This window comes from Oryctolagus cuniculus, chromosome 17 (assembly GCF_051225735.1).
Source record: "Oryctolagus cuniculus isolate XC-2025 breed Fujian yellow rabbit chromosome 17, ASM5122573v1, whole genome shotgun sequence".
Taxonomy (NCBI): Eukaryota; Metazoa; Chordata; class Mammalia; order Lagomorpha; family Leporidae; genus Oryctolagus; species Oryctolagus cuniculus.
This window is the reverse complement of record NC_142883.1, coordinates 14,266,994-14,283,775: the sequence shown is the minus strand read 5'-3', so window position 1 is coordinate 14,283,775 and position 16,782 is coordinate 14,266,994. Positions and strand designations below refer to the sequence as shown.

At 55.1% G+C, this 16,782-nt stretch overlaps 1 protein-coding gene across 2 annotated transcripts in view; it reads right to left on the bottom strand.

The window, feature by feature from the left end:
- The window catches only part of PECAM1 (platelet and endothelial cell adhesion molecule 1), a 52,709-nt gene that overhangs the window by 13,138 nt on the left and 22,789 nt on the right, over positions 1-16,782 (bottom strand). Inside the window, exons 8-14 of one of the 2 annotated variants that reach the window (XM_008271715.4) lie at positions 14,553-14,840; positions 13,516-13,623; positions 12,464-12,491; positions 11,353-11,426; positions 9,160-9,213; positions 8,179-8,241; positions 3,306-3,362 (exon numbers count right to left, since the gene is read on the bottom strand). In XM_008271715.4, the coding sequence (XP_008269937.3) occupies positions 3,306-3,362; positions 8,179-8,241; positions 9,160-9,213; positions 11,353-11,426; positions 12,464-12,491; positions 13,516-13,623; positions 14,553-14,840 (672 nt within the window). The remainder of the gene's footprint in view (positions 1-3,305; positions 3,363-8,178; positions 8,242-9,159; positions 9,214-11,352; positions 11,427-12,463; positions 12,492-13,515; positions 13,624-14,552; positions 14,841-16,782) is intronic. The other variant, XM_008271716.4, reaches the window with a different exon arrangement.

The window sequence follows — 16,782 nt, the reverse complement described above, 5'->3', positions numbered from 1 at the left end:
AGGGGATCGTTTACTGGGCGGTTACCATGAAGGAAGTCCCAGGAAATGAAGGAGGGAAATCCTTCACACAGGTGCCTGCTGTTTAGCAGATCAGCAACAGAGGAAAGAAAAGGAATCCATCACAGCCCACAGTCCCTTGAGCAGCTGTTGAGGAGAAATATTCAGAAACAAGAGCTCCTTGGCTCCAGGGACGGGGCCTCCCAGGCAAGGCCAGTGCTCTGGCATCAGGCGGCTTCGGGTTCCAAGAGCAGCAGCTCATGAAGACCCAGGGCTCTCTGCCTTCAGCACTGCCCCCTGCCCCGCCCCCCGCAGGTTAGAGACCAGACCGCAGCGGCAGCAGGGCCCTCACTGGCCTCTGCTGGCCCTGGCGGTGTAAGGGGAACACTGCTGGGGTCTGGCCGGCGAGCCTGGAGCAGGCTCTGCTCCCACGCCAGGCGAGGCACTGAAGCCCTGTGTTTTTAAACGGAGGTGAATTGAAGGCTCACTACGCGGTAGGGAAAATGATTCCCCCGTGATCCTGTCTCACCCCTGTTTCTCCTTTAATCCCATACCCATTTAACAGAGAAACTGGGTGGAGCCCCTTAGCTGTTCAGTGGCAGCCCAGGACAGGGGCTGGGACGCCTCCCAGCAAAGCCAGGGCCCCTCGCCACACGAGCGGGCACTTCAATGCCCATGGTCCTGAAACCAGGAATAATAAAAGAGCTCCCTCCCTTTGCTAAACGGCGAGCTTCCCTCAGCTGCCTAACACACAAACAGCCCAGAATAGGCATTTGCTTGCTTGTTGCCTAGTATCCTGGTATATTATAGCAAAATAGTTGTCTTTGCTGAAAATGCAGCCGAGCTTTTTTTTTTTTTTTTTTTTTTTAGGCTTAGGGACTTAGGGTTCGTTGTAACGTGAGATGACCCACCTGGGATGCCGCGTCCTGAGCCGTCTCTGAACATGTGATGTGTAAAAGCATGACTGGCAATGCACGTGTTTGGAGGACTTTCCCCACCCCCTCTCCGTTATAGATTGAGTCCCATCGCTAAGCTCTGCCCTGTTGCGCCCCATTCTCCCTAACTCCACCAGTTCCCTAAGCCCTTCCGAATGCAAAGGGGGATCTGGGTTTTGTGGGAATTCCCTCACCCCGTCCCCATCTCCTTAGAAGCCTGCACAGAGGACGCAGCATCTGGTTTGTTCAGCTGGGGATAGCGCAGGTGAGGCAGCTGAGCCTGTTGCTTAGCAACACTCCAGCCAGGGAGCCGGCAGGTCCCAGCCGCCCAGGGCCGAGTCACCTAGAACCAGTCTGGGCCCGAGAACCGTCTCGAACAGCTAACTCTGCCCTAAAAAGCAGACACGGGAAGCCAGAACGTGCCATTTTGGCACAAGGGTTATTTTGAGCTGGAGGCAAATGAAAGTCAACAGATGCTGAAAGGAGTCTTCCCAGAGTTTGCTCATCTGACTAACAGCAGAAGCTTCTGAGACATGAGGATTGCATACATCCCTGCTCCTGGGGAAGTTTTACGGTCACAAAGACAGAAAATGGGTGCTCAACTGGGTCTGCACAAAGCAACTTCACTCCACTAGTTTTCCCCACATATGCACCTGGGACGCCTGGAACCCCTCTCCCTTTGTTTCCTCGCTTCTCTACACACTTATTGGTCTTTGTTAAGAAGCTATAGAAACCACAAGTTCTAACTACCACTTTGAGTTTCTGCTGCATGACGTGTGCTGCAGCTCTTAATAAACCTCTTCTCGTGTAAATCTGTCCTGGCTGCTTAACCTGCGGGGTGCCAGACAGAGAACGTCACCATCCATAAAAGGTGGCCTGGAAGCCGCAGGTGGAGGCCTCCTGTGGCTCCACACTCCCGGGGTTCCCTCCTGAAACCAAGGGCAGTGCAGCTCAGTGACCAGCAGTGTGCAATTCAGCTCCTAGGGGCTTGCTTGCTGTGTCACCTTGGGCATGGGCCTTAACCTCTCTGTGCCCCCCCGGACACGAGATTTGTTGTGAGGGTTGAAAGCAATGATGCACATACAGTAAGCCCTAAAACAAGGGGAGTGAATGACCAATCTCACCAGGAAAGCACAAGAGGCACTTTTGCCAATGACTTAATGGGACCAACCTTGAACCCTGCCACACCTTTAACTTTCCTCTACACTAGACAAAGAGACAATGCTTATTTATCTTCAGATTTGCATTTCACCAGCTCTGGGTATATTGAGAATGCAAAATGGGGTACTTGAGCCAGAAATTCCCCCAGGAAATGGTTTCCAAAAGCCATTCAGTGCCAAGTTCCACCAGGGGCTGAGTTTCTGCTCTACCCACAGATATGCCAATCTTTGAAAGAGAAGAACTGGAGAGAAGTGATCACTATTTCACATGGAAAGCAGCCTCCAAGAGTAGAATGGTTCCTCTGAATCAGTGCTGTTCAAGTTCAGACTCTGGAGAATCGATTCGGGACCGCACTTGGAGCGGCCGCCAACACAGGTGTTTCCCAGCCCACCTAAATGATTCCATTTCAAAGAATCCACTTCAACAGAGGTCTGTGGTGCAAAACAAGATATTCACGGAGCGACCATTTCTCCCAGAATGTTTCTGTCTCTACAGTTGTTTGCTGAGAATTTAAAAGTTGTTCTTACAAACTGAATTTCACCAGACCTGAACAGAGTTAAGTAGAGAACCCAGCTCCGGGTAGTGTACTCAGCCTTGGGGAAGCTGTCAACAAGGAAGGTGCGAATGATGGAGCTGAAGTGGGAGAAACCGAAGGAAACAGAAGCAGATGTGCAAACCCTCCCCAGCCCTAAAGTTGGTCAGCTCCAGGAATGCTGAGCCCCTGGACATCTTTTGAACCGAGCACTTGACTTCCAGACCAAGGCCCAGGTGGGAAGCAGGGGAGGCCCACTGGCTGGCACGTGGGGGTAGGCAGGGTAGGACCGGCTGCTCCTCTCGGGGTCTATAAATGCAGCATGGGTTCCAGGACCCTTGTGGAAACCAAGGTGACCAAGCACTTGCATGTCACTTAGGCACATCTTTCCAGAGACTTGATGCCATCTTCCTGTCACTAGGAGACCTAATGCAATGCAAATAGTTGCTGTCCTGCAAGTGCTTTTGAACATGTTTCTTCCATGGTGGCCTCTGGGGACTGGACCCTGCGGAAATGGGGGCTGACTGTAGGAAATGTAGCGTGCCTGCCTTTCAAGGGTGGTGGGCGGGTCAATAACTCTGACACAGAGATAACGCCCCTCTTCCTGCCTGCTCCCAAGGCCCCATCCAGGGTTCTAGGGGTACACCCCAGGACTTGTGGATCAGGGGACCCTTACTCACCAGGGTCGGCTTTCCGGATCTCACTGTACACCGTCTCTGTGCCCTTGGTCCCTGGAGCTGGAAAAGGGACCAGGCACAGGTCAGTAGCAGCCCCTGGGCCCTAGGGTAGCCCATGGTGGCAGCAGGGGATGGCTGAGGCTCCCCCAGGGCAGGCTCTGTCCTACCCCACCAGTGCCCGTGTCCAGAAGCAGCAGAGACCTTGCCATTCTGACTTCCTGGAAGTCCGTATTAGACCCGGCATCGGCAGTGACTCTCGGGCCCACCAGGACTAAGAACCACTCGCAGGTGTTCAGCACAACGCCGGGCCTCCTGTGGGGCGGGCCCTGGTTGTGGTGTCTTATAAGAGCTCCCCCGGGGGTTCTGACACACTGCTTCACAGGAAAGGGGGCACCGGGCGGGGTGGGGTGCTTCAGTGCCGAGCGGCACTGCTCTCCTCCGTGCACAGCCGGGTCTGCACCCTGGACCCCCTACTCCCGTGCTCCAGGGACCCTCCCCACACCCAGCCTTCCTACCCTGCACACACTCCTCTGTGCTGGCACCAGCCTTTGTCATTGCCCCATTGCTCCGAGACCCAGGGCAAGCCTCTCTCTGCACGCATCGTCACACACCTTCACCCTCTCTGGGCCCTGTGCAGGCGCCTGGGCCCTCTGTGCCTCCACTGCACCTCCCCTACAGCACAGTGGCATGATTTGCTCCCCACAGTGGGGCCCCCGAGCTCCTCCAGGGCAGTGGCTGACATCTCGGGCCCCTCCCACTCCCGAGCTGTGTGCAGAGCTACCTGGGGCACCTGTCACGGTTGGAAGCAGCAGGGAATGGTGGCAATTCTGGTGTCAGGGCCTACCCCAGGAGAAAGCAGGCACATTCGAGCAGACTGGGCCCTTGCACAGGGCACCAGGGCAGAGTTGCATCAGTGGGGAGGCTGAGATCCCAGTGTCCTTGCTGTTGGAGCACCAACCACTCCAGAGGGGTGGCAAAGATACACACACAACTCTCTACCCTCCAGGTTTGGGGACTTGGAAAGAAGGCCTAGGGCCCCCATAACTCCCCAAGGGACTCTCTGCTCAACACTGGGCTGCCAGGCTACTCACTGCTGTGGGCCCTGCCCCACGGAAGAGGAAAAGCCGAGGGCCTGGGGCCTGCCTGTGGGGACCTCCAGGCTGGGGGCCAGGCAGGTATGCAAACAGCAGCAACACCATGGTGAACACTTCAGGGTGCCATGTGTCAGGTGCATGGGAGTCTCTGCCGGCCCATCCTCCTCCAACCAGGCCCCACAGTGGGAGCTGGGGGCAGGGTAGGGGGAGAATGGAAGGTGAGGGCTGGGTGGTCAGTGTAGGGGCCTGGATGCCTCATGAGCTCCCCCACCCCCAGCACATGAGAGGTGGCCTCTCCGGTCACCTTGGGGACATCCTGTGCCCTCTGGACCCCAGGAGCCACTCTTGACGCCCTTTCAGTTCCTCACTCACAGCAGCTGGGGTAGCGTGGGGTGGGGGGTGGGGATGTTGCTCTGCTGCCCCCTGATCTGCCTAGTTCTGTGATTGGGCGGGGTGGGGGGCAGCTCACCTCTGGCCCCCTCCTCCAGCTGCCCTCCCCCCAGCCCCCAGCAGCTGCCTGCTAATGACTAAACCAGGCCCATAGGCTGTTTGTCTCCGTGTCAGCTGAGCTTCCGGGTGGGGTTTTATTTTGGCTTCTGTTTTTCTCTTGCTAGCAAAGAGGTGGCTTCAACGTCATGGGGTTTTTCCCAGCAATTGCCTCAAAAGCAAACATGCAGCAAACCGGAGTTCCTTCCCGCCCCCTCCCTCCACCCCCAGGGGCCTCTTGGTCAGCTGCCAGCCAGGATGGAGCCGGACGTTGTCCCCCGCCCGTCCTCCATAGTTGGAGGAGGGGAGGCCTGGAGGACAGGGAACTGGGCTGTTTGAAACCTGAAACAAGGTCAAGTTTGCTCATCACTGGCCTCCATCCCACAGAGCCTCTCCCCCCGCAAGTCGACACCCCTTTCCTCACCTGTGGGAAGGCAATGGGCAGGCATCAGAGGCTGGGACCTGACCCCCCCTCCCCCCGACTTTGTTCTCTGGCTGCCAAGGAGGGGGCTGGCTCCAGAAAGCTGAACTTGAACCTTCTAGAAGCTTTCCATTGCCACCCATGTGACCTCTGAGTGAGCTGGGAAAAGGTGACCACATGGCTGTCGCGACCCTGCAGCAGCACCATTTGGTAAGAGGAGCTCAGGCCACGGCCCCTGCTGCACCCCAACCTGGTGGCCTGCACATCACCTGTTCCCTTCAACCCCTCAGCACCTTCCAGCAAGAAGGAGAAACGCAGACGCTCCCAACATGGGCCTGTCCCAAAGGATCAGCAGATGGTCGCTTTCCCAAGGCAAAACCCCGCTTCCTTCTCCAGCTCCAGCTTCCTTAAACCCAGAGCCTTCAGGTGCCGCACACAGCCTCCTGGCTCCCCGGATCCGGCCCAGGCAGCCACTGAGCAAGGCAGGGCCTGGCCTGTGTGGGAAGACGAGAGGCCGGGCTGCAGCCCAGGGCAGTCAGTGTGCGCCGCGCCGCTCAGGGAGCTTGGAGGGCCTCGAAGGCAGAGGACGGCAGAGAGGAATTCCGCTCACATCCAGAACCTTTGGGCAGCCCCACCCCCAGTTGCCCTTCTCTTCCTTCTGAACTTGTAAGCTGGCTCCTGTGGGTGCTGGAGGGAGTGTGCCAAGCTGAGACTGGACCAGGGGAGCCTCCAGCCGTGCCGTGCATCACAGCCCACCCAGACTCTCTGATGAGGGCCACACTCCTGTGCTGTCTCAGACATAACCCACCTGAACCAGCTCTCCCGAGCCGCAACCCCACTCATCACAACCATCCACACAGTCAGCTGCTCAGTCAAGAAGCGTGTGGGGCTTCTGTCCCCCATCCCAGCAGCCCCTCAGCCAGTGCTGTGCTCTGTCCTCAGAGTGCAGCCAGAATCCAGACCCGTGGCCGGAAATTGGCACCCCGCCTTGCCCGGCAGGGGCGCCCTGCTCAGCCACTCTGCTCGCACTCCTGTCTCCCTTTGATCCCCTTTCCATGCCAGGCAGGAAAGAGGGAAGCCGGAGCCCGTCACTCCCCTGCCTAATGGCTTCCAAAGACTCCCGACCCAATTAGAACAGAAGGAAAATCTCCCAGGCCCTGGGTGCCCCCCCCACTCCACCCCCTGCCCCCGTCTCCTCTCTGTCTCACTCACTCTGCGGACACAAAAGCCTCCTTTCAGATCTCAGATGCGCCAAGCTCCCAGCTGCCTCATACCAACTTTTGCATTTTCTGGGTCTCCCCGACAACCCCCTTGATGACCTTCTTTGCGCCCCTCAGGCCTCAGCTTAAGTGGAAGCGAGAGAAGGTGGTGCCTTTTAGACCTTCTGACTGCACCTGCTCTTTCTGAACACCGACTAGAACCTCTCCCTGGTTTTTTTTTTTTTTTTTTTTTTGAGAGAGACAGAAAAGAAAGGTCTTCCTTCCATTGGTTCACCCCCCCAAATGGCCGCCATGGCTGGTGCACTGCAGCCAGCGCACTGTGCCGATCCAAAGCCAGGAGCCAGGTGCTTCCTCCTGGTCTCCCATGTGAGTGCAGGGCCCAAGCACCTGGGCCATCCTCCACTGCACTCCCGGGCCACAGCAGAGAGCTGGACAGGAAGAGGAGCAACCGGCACAGAATCCGGCGCCTCAACCAGGTTTAGAACCTGGGGTGTCGGCGCCTCAGGCGGAGCATTAGCCTAGTGAGCTGCGGCGCAGGCCCTCCCTGCTGGTTTTTTTGGCCTCCTTCTGTTCTGTTCCTGGCTCCCTCCCAGGCGTGGCCTCCACGCAGCAGGGACCAGCTGCACCTTGGCTGCTCACACAGTAGCTGCGCTGTCAAGGCCTCCGTGGCTGTTTGTTATCTCGAGTGAAACACGGGGGACAAGAACGCCAGGTCTGCCATGCCTCTCGTCCCTCCCACATGCAGTGAAGACCGGAAGTGGGATATCCCGTGTGGCTGTGCAGGCTCGCCCTACAGGTCATGGGGAGCACACAGCACCCTGCCGGGGAAGGTCTGTGCATGTACTTGCCGGCATGGTACCCAGGACCGAGCTACACAAGAGAAGACGGAAGGAATCCAAAACTTCCCAGATGGTGGGGCAAGAGGTGACCTCAGGATGCCGTCATCACATGGCTTTGGCTCATGATGGGCAGGTGCGGCCTGGAAAACTGCCCAGGACCGCGTGGCTGAGGACGTGTCCCTGCGTTAGCCTCAGCAGAAGGGGACAGATGGCAAGTCCTTAGGAGCTTCCCAGCAGGGCTGGAGAGCCGTGGATGGCTGTTTCCTGTGAGCGTGCAGGAGCCTCCGTGGGAGCAAGGGTGGGGGAGGGTAGACACACACGTTTTTCCGCAGGAGCCCAAAGCAACTGAGATGGATGCCCCCGCACAGAACTGGAGGGAGGGGTCTGCAGGCCGGGCTACCCGTGAAAGAACCACACACATGAACATGAACCTGTGGCATAGGAGTGGCATCACTGTTTGCACCGGAAGGGTTTCCTTCCAAAAGCCATTGCCCAGGTGTCCCTTTCAGTGGCAAAAGCCCTCAACATTTTAAAGCATGCATCTGGGTGACATCTGGGCAGCCCCCAAGCAAGGTTTGTAGGAACAAGGGGGTGAGGGCAAGCAGGTGTACGTTTGGAAGAAAGGCTAAACACTCAGGAGGGGGGCTGCCTGGAACACGTTGCTCAGCACCCCCTAATTGCCGGGTACTCAGCCACGCTCACCGATAACTGACCATTGCTAACATGGCTCAGCTCCTGCCCTGGGGTGTCTGCCCACCCCCGCCCCAGTGCCTATACCTAAGTCGAGGGCTGCACTCACTCCAGGGAGGGCCTTACCTCGGTGTGGCTCCACCGAGGACACTTCCACTTCTGTGTACTCCACGTCCAAGTTCAGGGGCTCTGCTCAGAGGAACCACAGCATCCGTGTTTAGACACAATCTCCTTCGGGGGCCCCAGGCCACCCAGACGTTTTCCTTCCAATTTCTAAAGAAGCTGCCTTTGGGGAAGTGGCCAGTCCCAGGCCCTAACTCTGACCCAGGGAAAACCAGAGGCTGGGGAAGGCCAGGGGTCACCCCAGTTTCTACAGTGGAACCAGGTCCGTGGACACAGAAGACAGTCCAGGGTCAGCCACAGCAGGTAACTCCATTGAGTCTCACTCAAAATGCTGGACACCTCGCGTGCTTTCTAAGCCAACCCGAGGATGTCGGAAAGACTGCCAGGAAGTGGGGCATGGGGGTTGCATCCTGACGGTGCCCAGAGAGCAAGAGCACACACATGCGCTTGGGGGACTTGGGCAGAATCTTGGAAGTGTCTGTCTCATCTTGGGATAACGTGATTGCTTTGTTCTGAATGCCGAAGGAGCAGGGGTTCTGACCGGCTGCTAAAACAACCCATCCTGCCCGGGGGGGGGGGGGGGGGAGGCTTTACAGAGAGCTGCCGCTCACAGCCCTGGCGGGAGGCGATGGTGAGAAACGGTGCAGCGCCGGCCCTCTGAGCTCCGGGTAGGAGCAAACGCTTCCTTGCAAGTCTCCACCTCCACCACCCAGGACGCGCGCCTACTCAGCAGCCTCCGGAGCCAGAATCTGCTTCTTGGGTGTCACTCGGTTCTTTCCTCCTTGGATCTAGGTTGCTTCCCCATGCACGACCCCAGACCTCATCTTTGGAGAAAGCAACCCACCCCCATCTCACATAGCACTTGGTTACGGGATCACTAACAGGGTAGGGAATAACCCATTGGCCAAGGTTTTCATTTTCTTTCTCCGGGGATCTTTTTTAATGTAAAGTTTCTAATTCAGACAATCATTGTTGGATATTTACCTTTATTTTCGTTTACTGGCTTCATGGCATGGTTTGCAACATCATCCTTGTAACCTGGTAGCAGGAGAACAATGCATTAGGCTGAGTGGCAGCGGAAATCCTAGTCTTCTATACATTGTAAAGAATTCATGGCTTTCCCAGGGGCTTCCTGCCGCGCGTCCGGCCTCGCCCTTTTCTCTGCCTGACCTCCCCCACGGTGGCTGGCGTGTGCTCTTGGGAAGAGCCTGTGCCAGGCGGCTCTGCCGATCCCTGCCTGGCTGAAGGTGACATTAGGAACCAGGAAGGAGCAGATGCATGAACTGGCCCAGGAAGGCCTCACACATCAGTGCGATCATGAGGGAATCACTCGGCCTTGTGCCAGCGCACTCAGCGACTGTGGACGCGATTCTGAGTCCCCGGGACCGCCCCTGCCCTTCCTGACGATAGCTGCCATGGAAGGAAGGGGCGTGGGCTTTGAAAGGCCTGCATCCACATCAGGGTGCCTGCTTGCAATCCCAGCTCTGCTCCCCATCCCAGCTTCCTGCTGCTGCTGACTGCGAGGCGGTGGTGATGGCTCAAGCAACTGGGTCCCTGCCAACCACATGGGAGACCTGGATTGAGATCCTGGTTCCTGGATTTGACCCAACCTAGCCCTGGCTGTTGCAGCATTTAGGGAATGCATCAATGGATAGAAGATCTCTGTGTGTCTGTCTCAGATAAACAGAACTAAAATATTAAAGAAAGAAAAATAGCCCGAATCTGGGCTGGGACTGGTGTTTTTGTGTGATGTAGTGAGGCCACCTCTGAGAGGCTAGTCATGTGGCCTTGGTCCTACATCTGGTGGGGTCAGGAACTCCTGGACTGGCCGCCCACCCTGCTGAGCACAACCCCACCTGTGGTGAGCCTCGTAACCAGGTATTTCTTCACTGGAGAGCTCATCTGATGCCTGTGCTAAGTGCAATCTTTAACTGGTTGCCCTTGGTGGTGAATCGAAGTAGCTCTCCCTTATCCATGGCGGGTGTCTCAAGATACTCAGTGCTGCCTGACAACACAGCTGGCACCAAACCCTTTTCCACCTTAACTGAGTGCTTGTCCCACACTTGCAGTCTGAGGTGTGACAGCAAATCCAGAGTTCCTTTTGCTTCACCATGGCGTCGCAGGTAGAAGGCTCACCCTCACTTAGCAACCTCAGCACGCGACTGCTTTTTCTCTCTCTAAGTTGGAAGCTTTCCGCGTTGCCCTCAGAGGGAGCGCTTTACGGCATCTCTGTGGCACGTCTGATCGCGACGCTTCCACTCTGGGGCTGGTGTTCAGTAAAGGAAAGGCTGTTGAACACGAGTCTTGCAGTGTCTGTGACGGTCAACCCCATGACCCAGAGAGCTAATAGGTGACTAATGGGCACGTAGAGTGGACAGTGAGATATGCTGGATGAAGAATGATGTGTTTTCTGGAACTTTCCACTCAATACTTTAGGACTCTAGTTGACCATGGGTATCTGAAACCACAGAATATGAAACTGCAAATACGGAGGAACCCGTCTTATGCTCGTGGGAAGCCCAGCCGTGAAGATATTTTGCCAGGGGCTGGTGTGGTGGTACAGTAGGTTCAGCTGCCAGCATCCCTTATCAGAGCACGGGTTCAAGTCCCGGCTGCTCTGCTTCAGCTGCAGCTATCCGCCAGTGCACTGGGAAGGCAGCAGAAGACGGCCCAAGTGGGACACCCAGACGGAGTTTCAGACAACTGGCTCAGACTTGGCTGCTGCAGCCATTCGGGGAATGAACCTCAGATGGAAGATCTCTCTCATTGTCTCTCTCTGTGTCACTTTGCCTTTCAAATAAATAAATCTCTTTTAAACTAAGATGTTTTGCCAATGCTTTAATCTGATGTCTGATCTCCTTCTACAAATGGAAATGGATTACACTTGAGCAATAGTTAAAAGCTTTGAAGGAATGAAGACCCCACAGTCATTCTCCATGCTTCATCCTACAGGCGGCTTAGAAGGTGGGAAATTAGAATACATTTCTCTGCCTTTCCTGCCAAGTGTTTGTTGTATTAGCTCCCCATCCAATGACTGACAAGATCAAGTAGACCTCCTTGAAGCTGGGGCTTCCCTCCCAACTTTATCCCCACCCCTACAGCTTCTGCCTCTAAAGCAAAGGCAGTGTGTGGCAAGTTGGAAAACACCCTTAGCTAGGAAGGAAACCACGGTGTTACCATAATGACTGTTGGCTTCAATGTTGGGATCTGACACGGTCTCGCTGTTGGAGTTCAGAAGTGGTGCTGCTGGCCTTAAGATGAAGGTTAGAAAGGAAAACAGATGTCATAGATACGTAAAATACATAGATTTGGATCTAACCCCAAACCGACAAAATACCCAAGTGAAGACCAAGGGTAAATTAGGAAGAGTTTTCCACAGTGAGAGACACTTTACTATCTCACTTGGAAAACTAACATCTTTATTTATTCTTTTTACAAATACCCGGAATCCTTCCCCAGGCCCCGCCCCACCCCAAACCCTCAAACTGTTACTGCTTCCCACAAGAACAGAGCAACCATCTCCATACTTTTGAATTTTAGATTTTTATCAATAAGAGAGTGTAACCATTTCATATAGGCCAACTCTATGGTGCCAAGTAAGCACATTTTTAAATTTCCATCTGCTATCCTTATAATTTCCTAAGGAAAAAAGGCATCTCACAAGTAATAGTGTTGGAAGAGCATGATCTGAGAACAAAGGCATTCCTTCCCATGAAGTCAGGGATCTTCCACTGGGACACATACACACACTCACACACTCTCACACTCTCACACACACTCACACTAACACTACTCCCACACACTCTCACATGCATTCACACTCACACAAACACACTCACACACACTCTCACACGCATTCACATTCACACACACTCACACACTCACACTACTCCCACACACTCACATGCATTCACACTCACACACTCACATGCATTCACACTCACACACATTCACACTACTCCCCCACACACTCACTCACATGCATTCACACTCAAACACAGTCTCACACTCACACGCATTCACACCTACACACACTCACTACTCTCACACACTCTCACACTCACACACATTCATACCCACACACACTACTCTCACACACTCTCACACTCACACGCATTCACACCCACACACACTCACCACTCTCACACACTCTCACACTCACACCCAAGGCCCTTATTTTCCCGAGTTTGTCAGGAACTGCTGAAAGTTTCCTGATGGCCGAGACCTCCCTATCAAGCTGTCCACGCCCACACGAAGCAGCCACCACCACCCCCACAAGGACACTAACCTGGACATCTCCACTGGCGCCTGCTTGGCTTTGAAAAGAAGAGAGAAACCAGAGTGAGAACGAGGAAGCACACCCCTGGCAGGTGTTTCAATCGCATGCTGCTTGTTGGAGATGGAATGCTCACAAGGGCGAAAACACAGCCAAATAGATTCTCTCTTGGCCAGGGGCTGGGGGGTGGATAAGAAAAGGAGAGAAGGAAGAGAGGCGGGAAAGGAAGGAAGGAAGAAGGAGGGAGGCCCCCTGGTCCTAGATCAAGGCGTTTCACATCATTTCCCCCAAATTATGCCATTTTGACTCTTCTAGCCAGGCATGGTGTCTGTCACTTGAATGCAACAGAGATGAAGCCCAGGAACCAGATTAGCCAGGATCAGTGGGCGGCTGTCTCTTTAATTCGAGACAATCCCACAAATGAAGGCTAAGCCAATTGCTGTGTTTTCGCTTCCACACTGGCCTGAGACTGACCCCAGGGTTGGCCTTGGGTAGGAGTTTGTTTTTGGAGCCCTTTTCCCGCTAGAGACAAAAACCCAGGGCTCCTCATCCTCCTGCCCTGCCCGGTCCCCGGCAGTGGCAGCAGCGGCAGAGGCTCCAAAGGACACCTCTTACCACGTGAAACTACATGAAAAGTTCTGCAGAACTTGGTGCTGTGGCCCCTCTTCCTGGAGTCTGGGCGAGCTGACTGATTCCTGAGCGGCCCTGCCTTCCCATCCGTGCCTCCCCAACCCCAAGAGTAGGGCAGACATGAACTGGGAGCCATGTGTATGCCCAGGGCACTCACACCCTACTCCGCCAATTACAGGAGCAGGCGTGGCCGAACCCACAGAAATAACTTCGATGCAATGCCCCAAGTCGCCTTAGCTATGTGGCCCAACCAAGAAAGACATCACTTTCCTGTTTTGCCCAGCAAAATCCACGGACAACGGAAGCTCCACATCCACTTCTCAACGTGACCCCCAAGGCGTCCTCACCCCGCTCCAGGGCAGGGCAGGGCACCGGCCACCCAGGAAGCTGGGCTCGGCACGCCCACGGCCGGCATCCTGGGAAAGACCTCTCACCTTTGGCTTTCCTCAGAAAATAGCATCGGGCCCCAATGATCAAGGCGGCAATTATCACCCCGATGACAACCACTGCAATCAGTCCTTTCTTCCATGGGGCAAGGAAGACTGGAAGAAAAAAATGTAGACATATAGGTTTTTCCTCTACCAGCAGGAGATAATGGGGGACAGCGCTGTGGTGTAGCGGGTAAAGCCACCACCTGCAGTGCTGGCATCCCCTATGGGCACCGGTTCAAGTCCCGGCTGCTCCACTTCCGATCCAGCTCTCTGCTATGGCCTGGGAAAGCAGTAGAAGATGGCCCAAGTCCTTGGGCCCCTGAGCCTACGTGGGAGACTGGGAAAAAGCTCCTGCCTCCTGACTCCTGATAGGCAGGGCTCCAGCCATTGCAGCCATCTGGGGAGTGAACCAGCGGATGGAAGACCTCTCTCTCTCTCTGCTTCTGCCTCTCTGTAACTCTGCCTTTCAAATGAATAAATAAATCTTCAAAAGAAAGAATGGCAGTCTTCGTTGTGCAACAAATACGACTGATTGGTATGGTCCTTGTACAACGAGCACCCTCCAATGGACTTAGCGCTCACAGCTGGTACAAAAGGGGTGGTCTCAGCTGCAAGTGGAGGCAGCTATGGTGTCCATGGAGGGGCGCACTAGCTCTGTGGGTACAGACTCCCTTCTGAGGTTCCTCTTCAGTCCCCCTTGAGGGGCTCCCCTAACCATGTCCCTTCTGCATCACCCGGTCCCCTTTGACCACAGACGGTCCCTGGGGAGATGTCTGACTGTGAGTGGGTCAGTTGGTGTCTCTGGTGAAATACTCCCAATGCCTTATGATAACCATTTCTTTTTTCTCACTTAAGCTGTTCTCAATAAATGACTTCCAATTCCTTATGATAACCAATTCCTCTTTTTTTTCTTTTTAACCTAATTTGAATAGGTTTCTGTCACTTGCAACCAAACAGCCTGCAGGGTATTGTTTTGTTAAGTCTCAGTCCCGGAGCTGAAGTGCCACCCAGGGCAGGGTTTTCTGGCTGAGCCTTCTCACCTCTCACGGTCAGCGTGTTGCTCTGGGAGCCACGCATGGCGAAGCTGGCTCGGTTGGAAGCCGTGCAGTAATACTGGCCCTCCTGCTCCTTGCTAGCCTGCTGCTTGCGCCAAAACGCCTGCGTGTCATTTGCGGTGACTTGGAAGAAGGGTCTGTCCCCGTTCTCCTTGTAGAACTTGTATGTGATGGGACCTGTGCCCTCATTCACGGAGCAGCGGAGCACAATGTCCGTCCCAGACTCCACCACCTCATTCAGCAGGATGGACAGCTTGACCTCATCGACCGGGGCTGCAAAGCGAGGAACGGATTAGCTCCAAGCAAAGGGCACACGAGAAAGGACACAGAGCAGCCCCTGCTCCTGGCCGCCTCCCTCCCAGGCCATGGCTTGGGCTGGGTCTGCGTCTTTGGTTCCTGCCGCTTCTCTCATCCTGCTTTTGGTCACGCCTCCTCCCCTGGGTTGCACGGACGTGCTAACAGACACTTCCTGTCCTCACTCACTACATGCAAGACACTGGACGCTCCCTTCCCCTCTCACCCTCACGTAGTGCTGAGGCCGTGTGACTAACGCATGTGTTCCGTTGGGGTCTACTTCGTGCACACGTGGGTGTGTGGGTGCCTGGAACGCCTCTCCTTCTGCTTACGAAAATTCTCACCACTTCCAGATGTCGCAATCAACCTCCACCCAGGACCTACCCGTTCTGCTTCTTCTTCTCTTTCCTTTATGCTTGCACATCCCCATTTGCCACTTCCTGTTGCCCGCTGAGTCTGACTCCTACCCTTCTGCTTCCGTAAACGCACGCCGCCGTCTCCAGTTCTGAAGCCACCTGAAGGGTGGGCGGAGCCCCCGGCCCTTGTCCCCCAGGCTCCTGCAGACTGAATTCAGCGGTGGACAGTCTATGTCCGATTCTCCGCAGCACGACTGTCACCCAGCCCCTCCTGGGGAACCAGCTTTCTCTGGCTTCTGTGTTGCCTCACACACACACACCCCCACCCCACCCCCACCCCCTTTCTCACTAATTGTTTTTTCTTTAGCTTCTGAACTAAGGGCTTTCTGAAAAGTTCAGTCTTCAGTTTGCCCCATCTCCACTCTCCTCTTTGGCGATTGTGCCTTTGTGAAGAGTTTCCATCCCTGAGCCTTGAGCTCCTACCCACACATCCCTCATCCAGATCCCAGCCCTGCATCCCGGGTCTCCCTTCCACTTAGAAGCCCAGCTGGCCTCACTCCCACTGGCTCCTGGCAGAACCTGGCTCCTTCCTCCATCTCCCTTCCCCAGCCCCACGCTCAACCTCCCAAATTCTGATCCTAAGTTGTCTTCCTAAGTAGACTTTCCTCTGATGTAGAATGGACAGGCCAGCAGGTGGCCATGCTGACTTGTGAGCCACCCTCTTGTCACTCCAGGGAGCGGTGAGACCATGGAGCTGTGCAGGTAGGAGGAAGCCAGTCACTGGCCACCCTGGTCCTCTTCCACTGGACAGCACAAGGGGTGCTGGCAATCTGGGCTGGGGAGCTGGACTGCCCGGGCCCAGCACCCAGCCCCACCACCCACAGGCTGTTTGCAGTGAGCCTTAGCTCCTTCATCATAAAACAAGGATACTACTGCTACTGGCCTTATGCAGTTATTGGAAGTATTAGTTGGAATAATTTGCAACAATATTTCACACGGAGTTGGACATATGGGGTGGAGTAAATGCTAGCCGTGAACACGGACCCAGTTTAAACCAACAGCTCCACCGGAGCCTCTGTATTGGCCTCCTAACATACTCGGAGGTCTGAAGTCTCCACTCCTTCTCAATGGTACAGCCACCAGGTCAACCTCCTGCACCACCCACCCTTGAGGCTGGCGCTGCAGCAGAGTGGATTAAGCCGCCTCCTGTGATGTCAGTATCTCTTATGGGTGCCAGTTTATGTCCTGGCTGCCCCACTTCTGATCCAACTCCCTGCTAATGCACCTGGGAAAGCAGTGGAAGATGGCCCAAGTATAAAGTCTTTTGTGCTACTCCATGTAGACTTTCATGCGTGGGGAGCCATCCCTAGCTCTCTCTGCTCAACCACTGGAAACCCTGGCTCCTACCTCTGCTCTTCTGTGACATTTTCCTGCTCAGTGAGACATATCTCCCACACCCTGGGCTACTGTCACGATCATTGGAAGGATACGGTTCATGGGACAACAAAGCCAGTGTGCCCTCCTACCACTGTTTTCCATGCATGCTTGTATTGCTATCAAATATC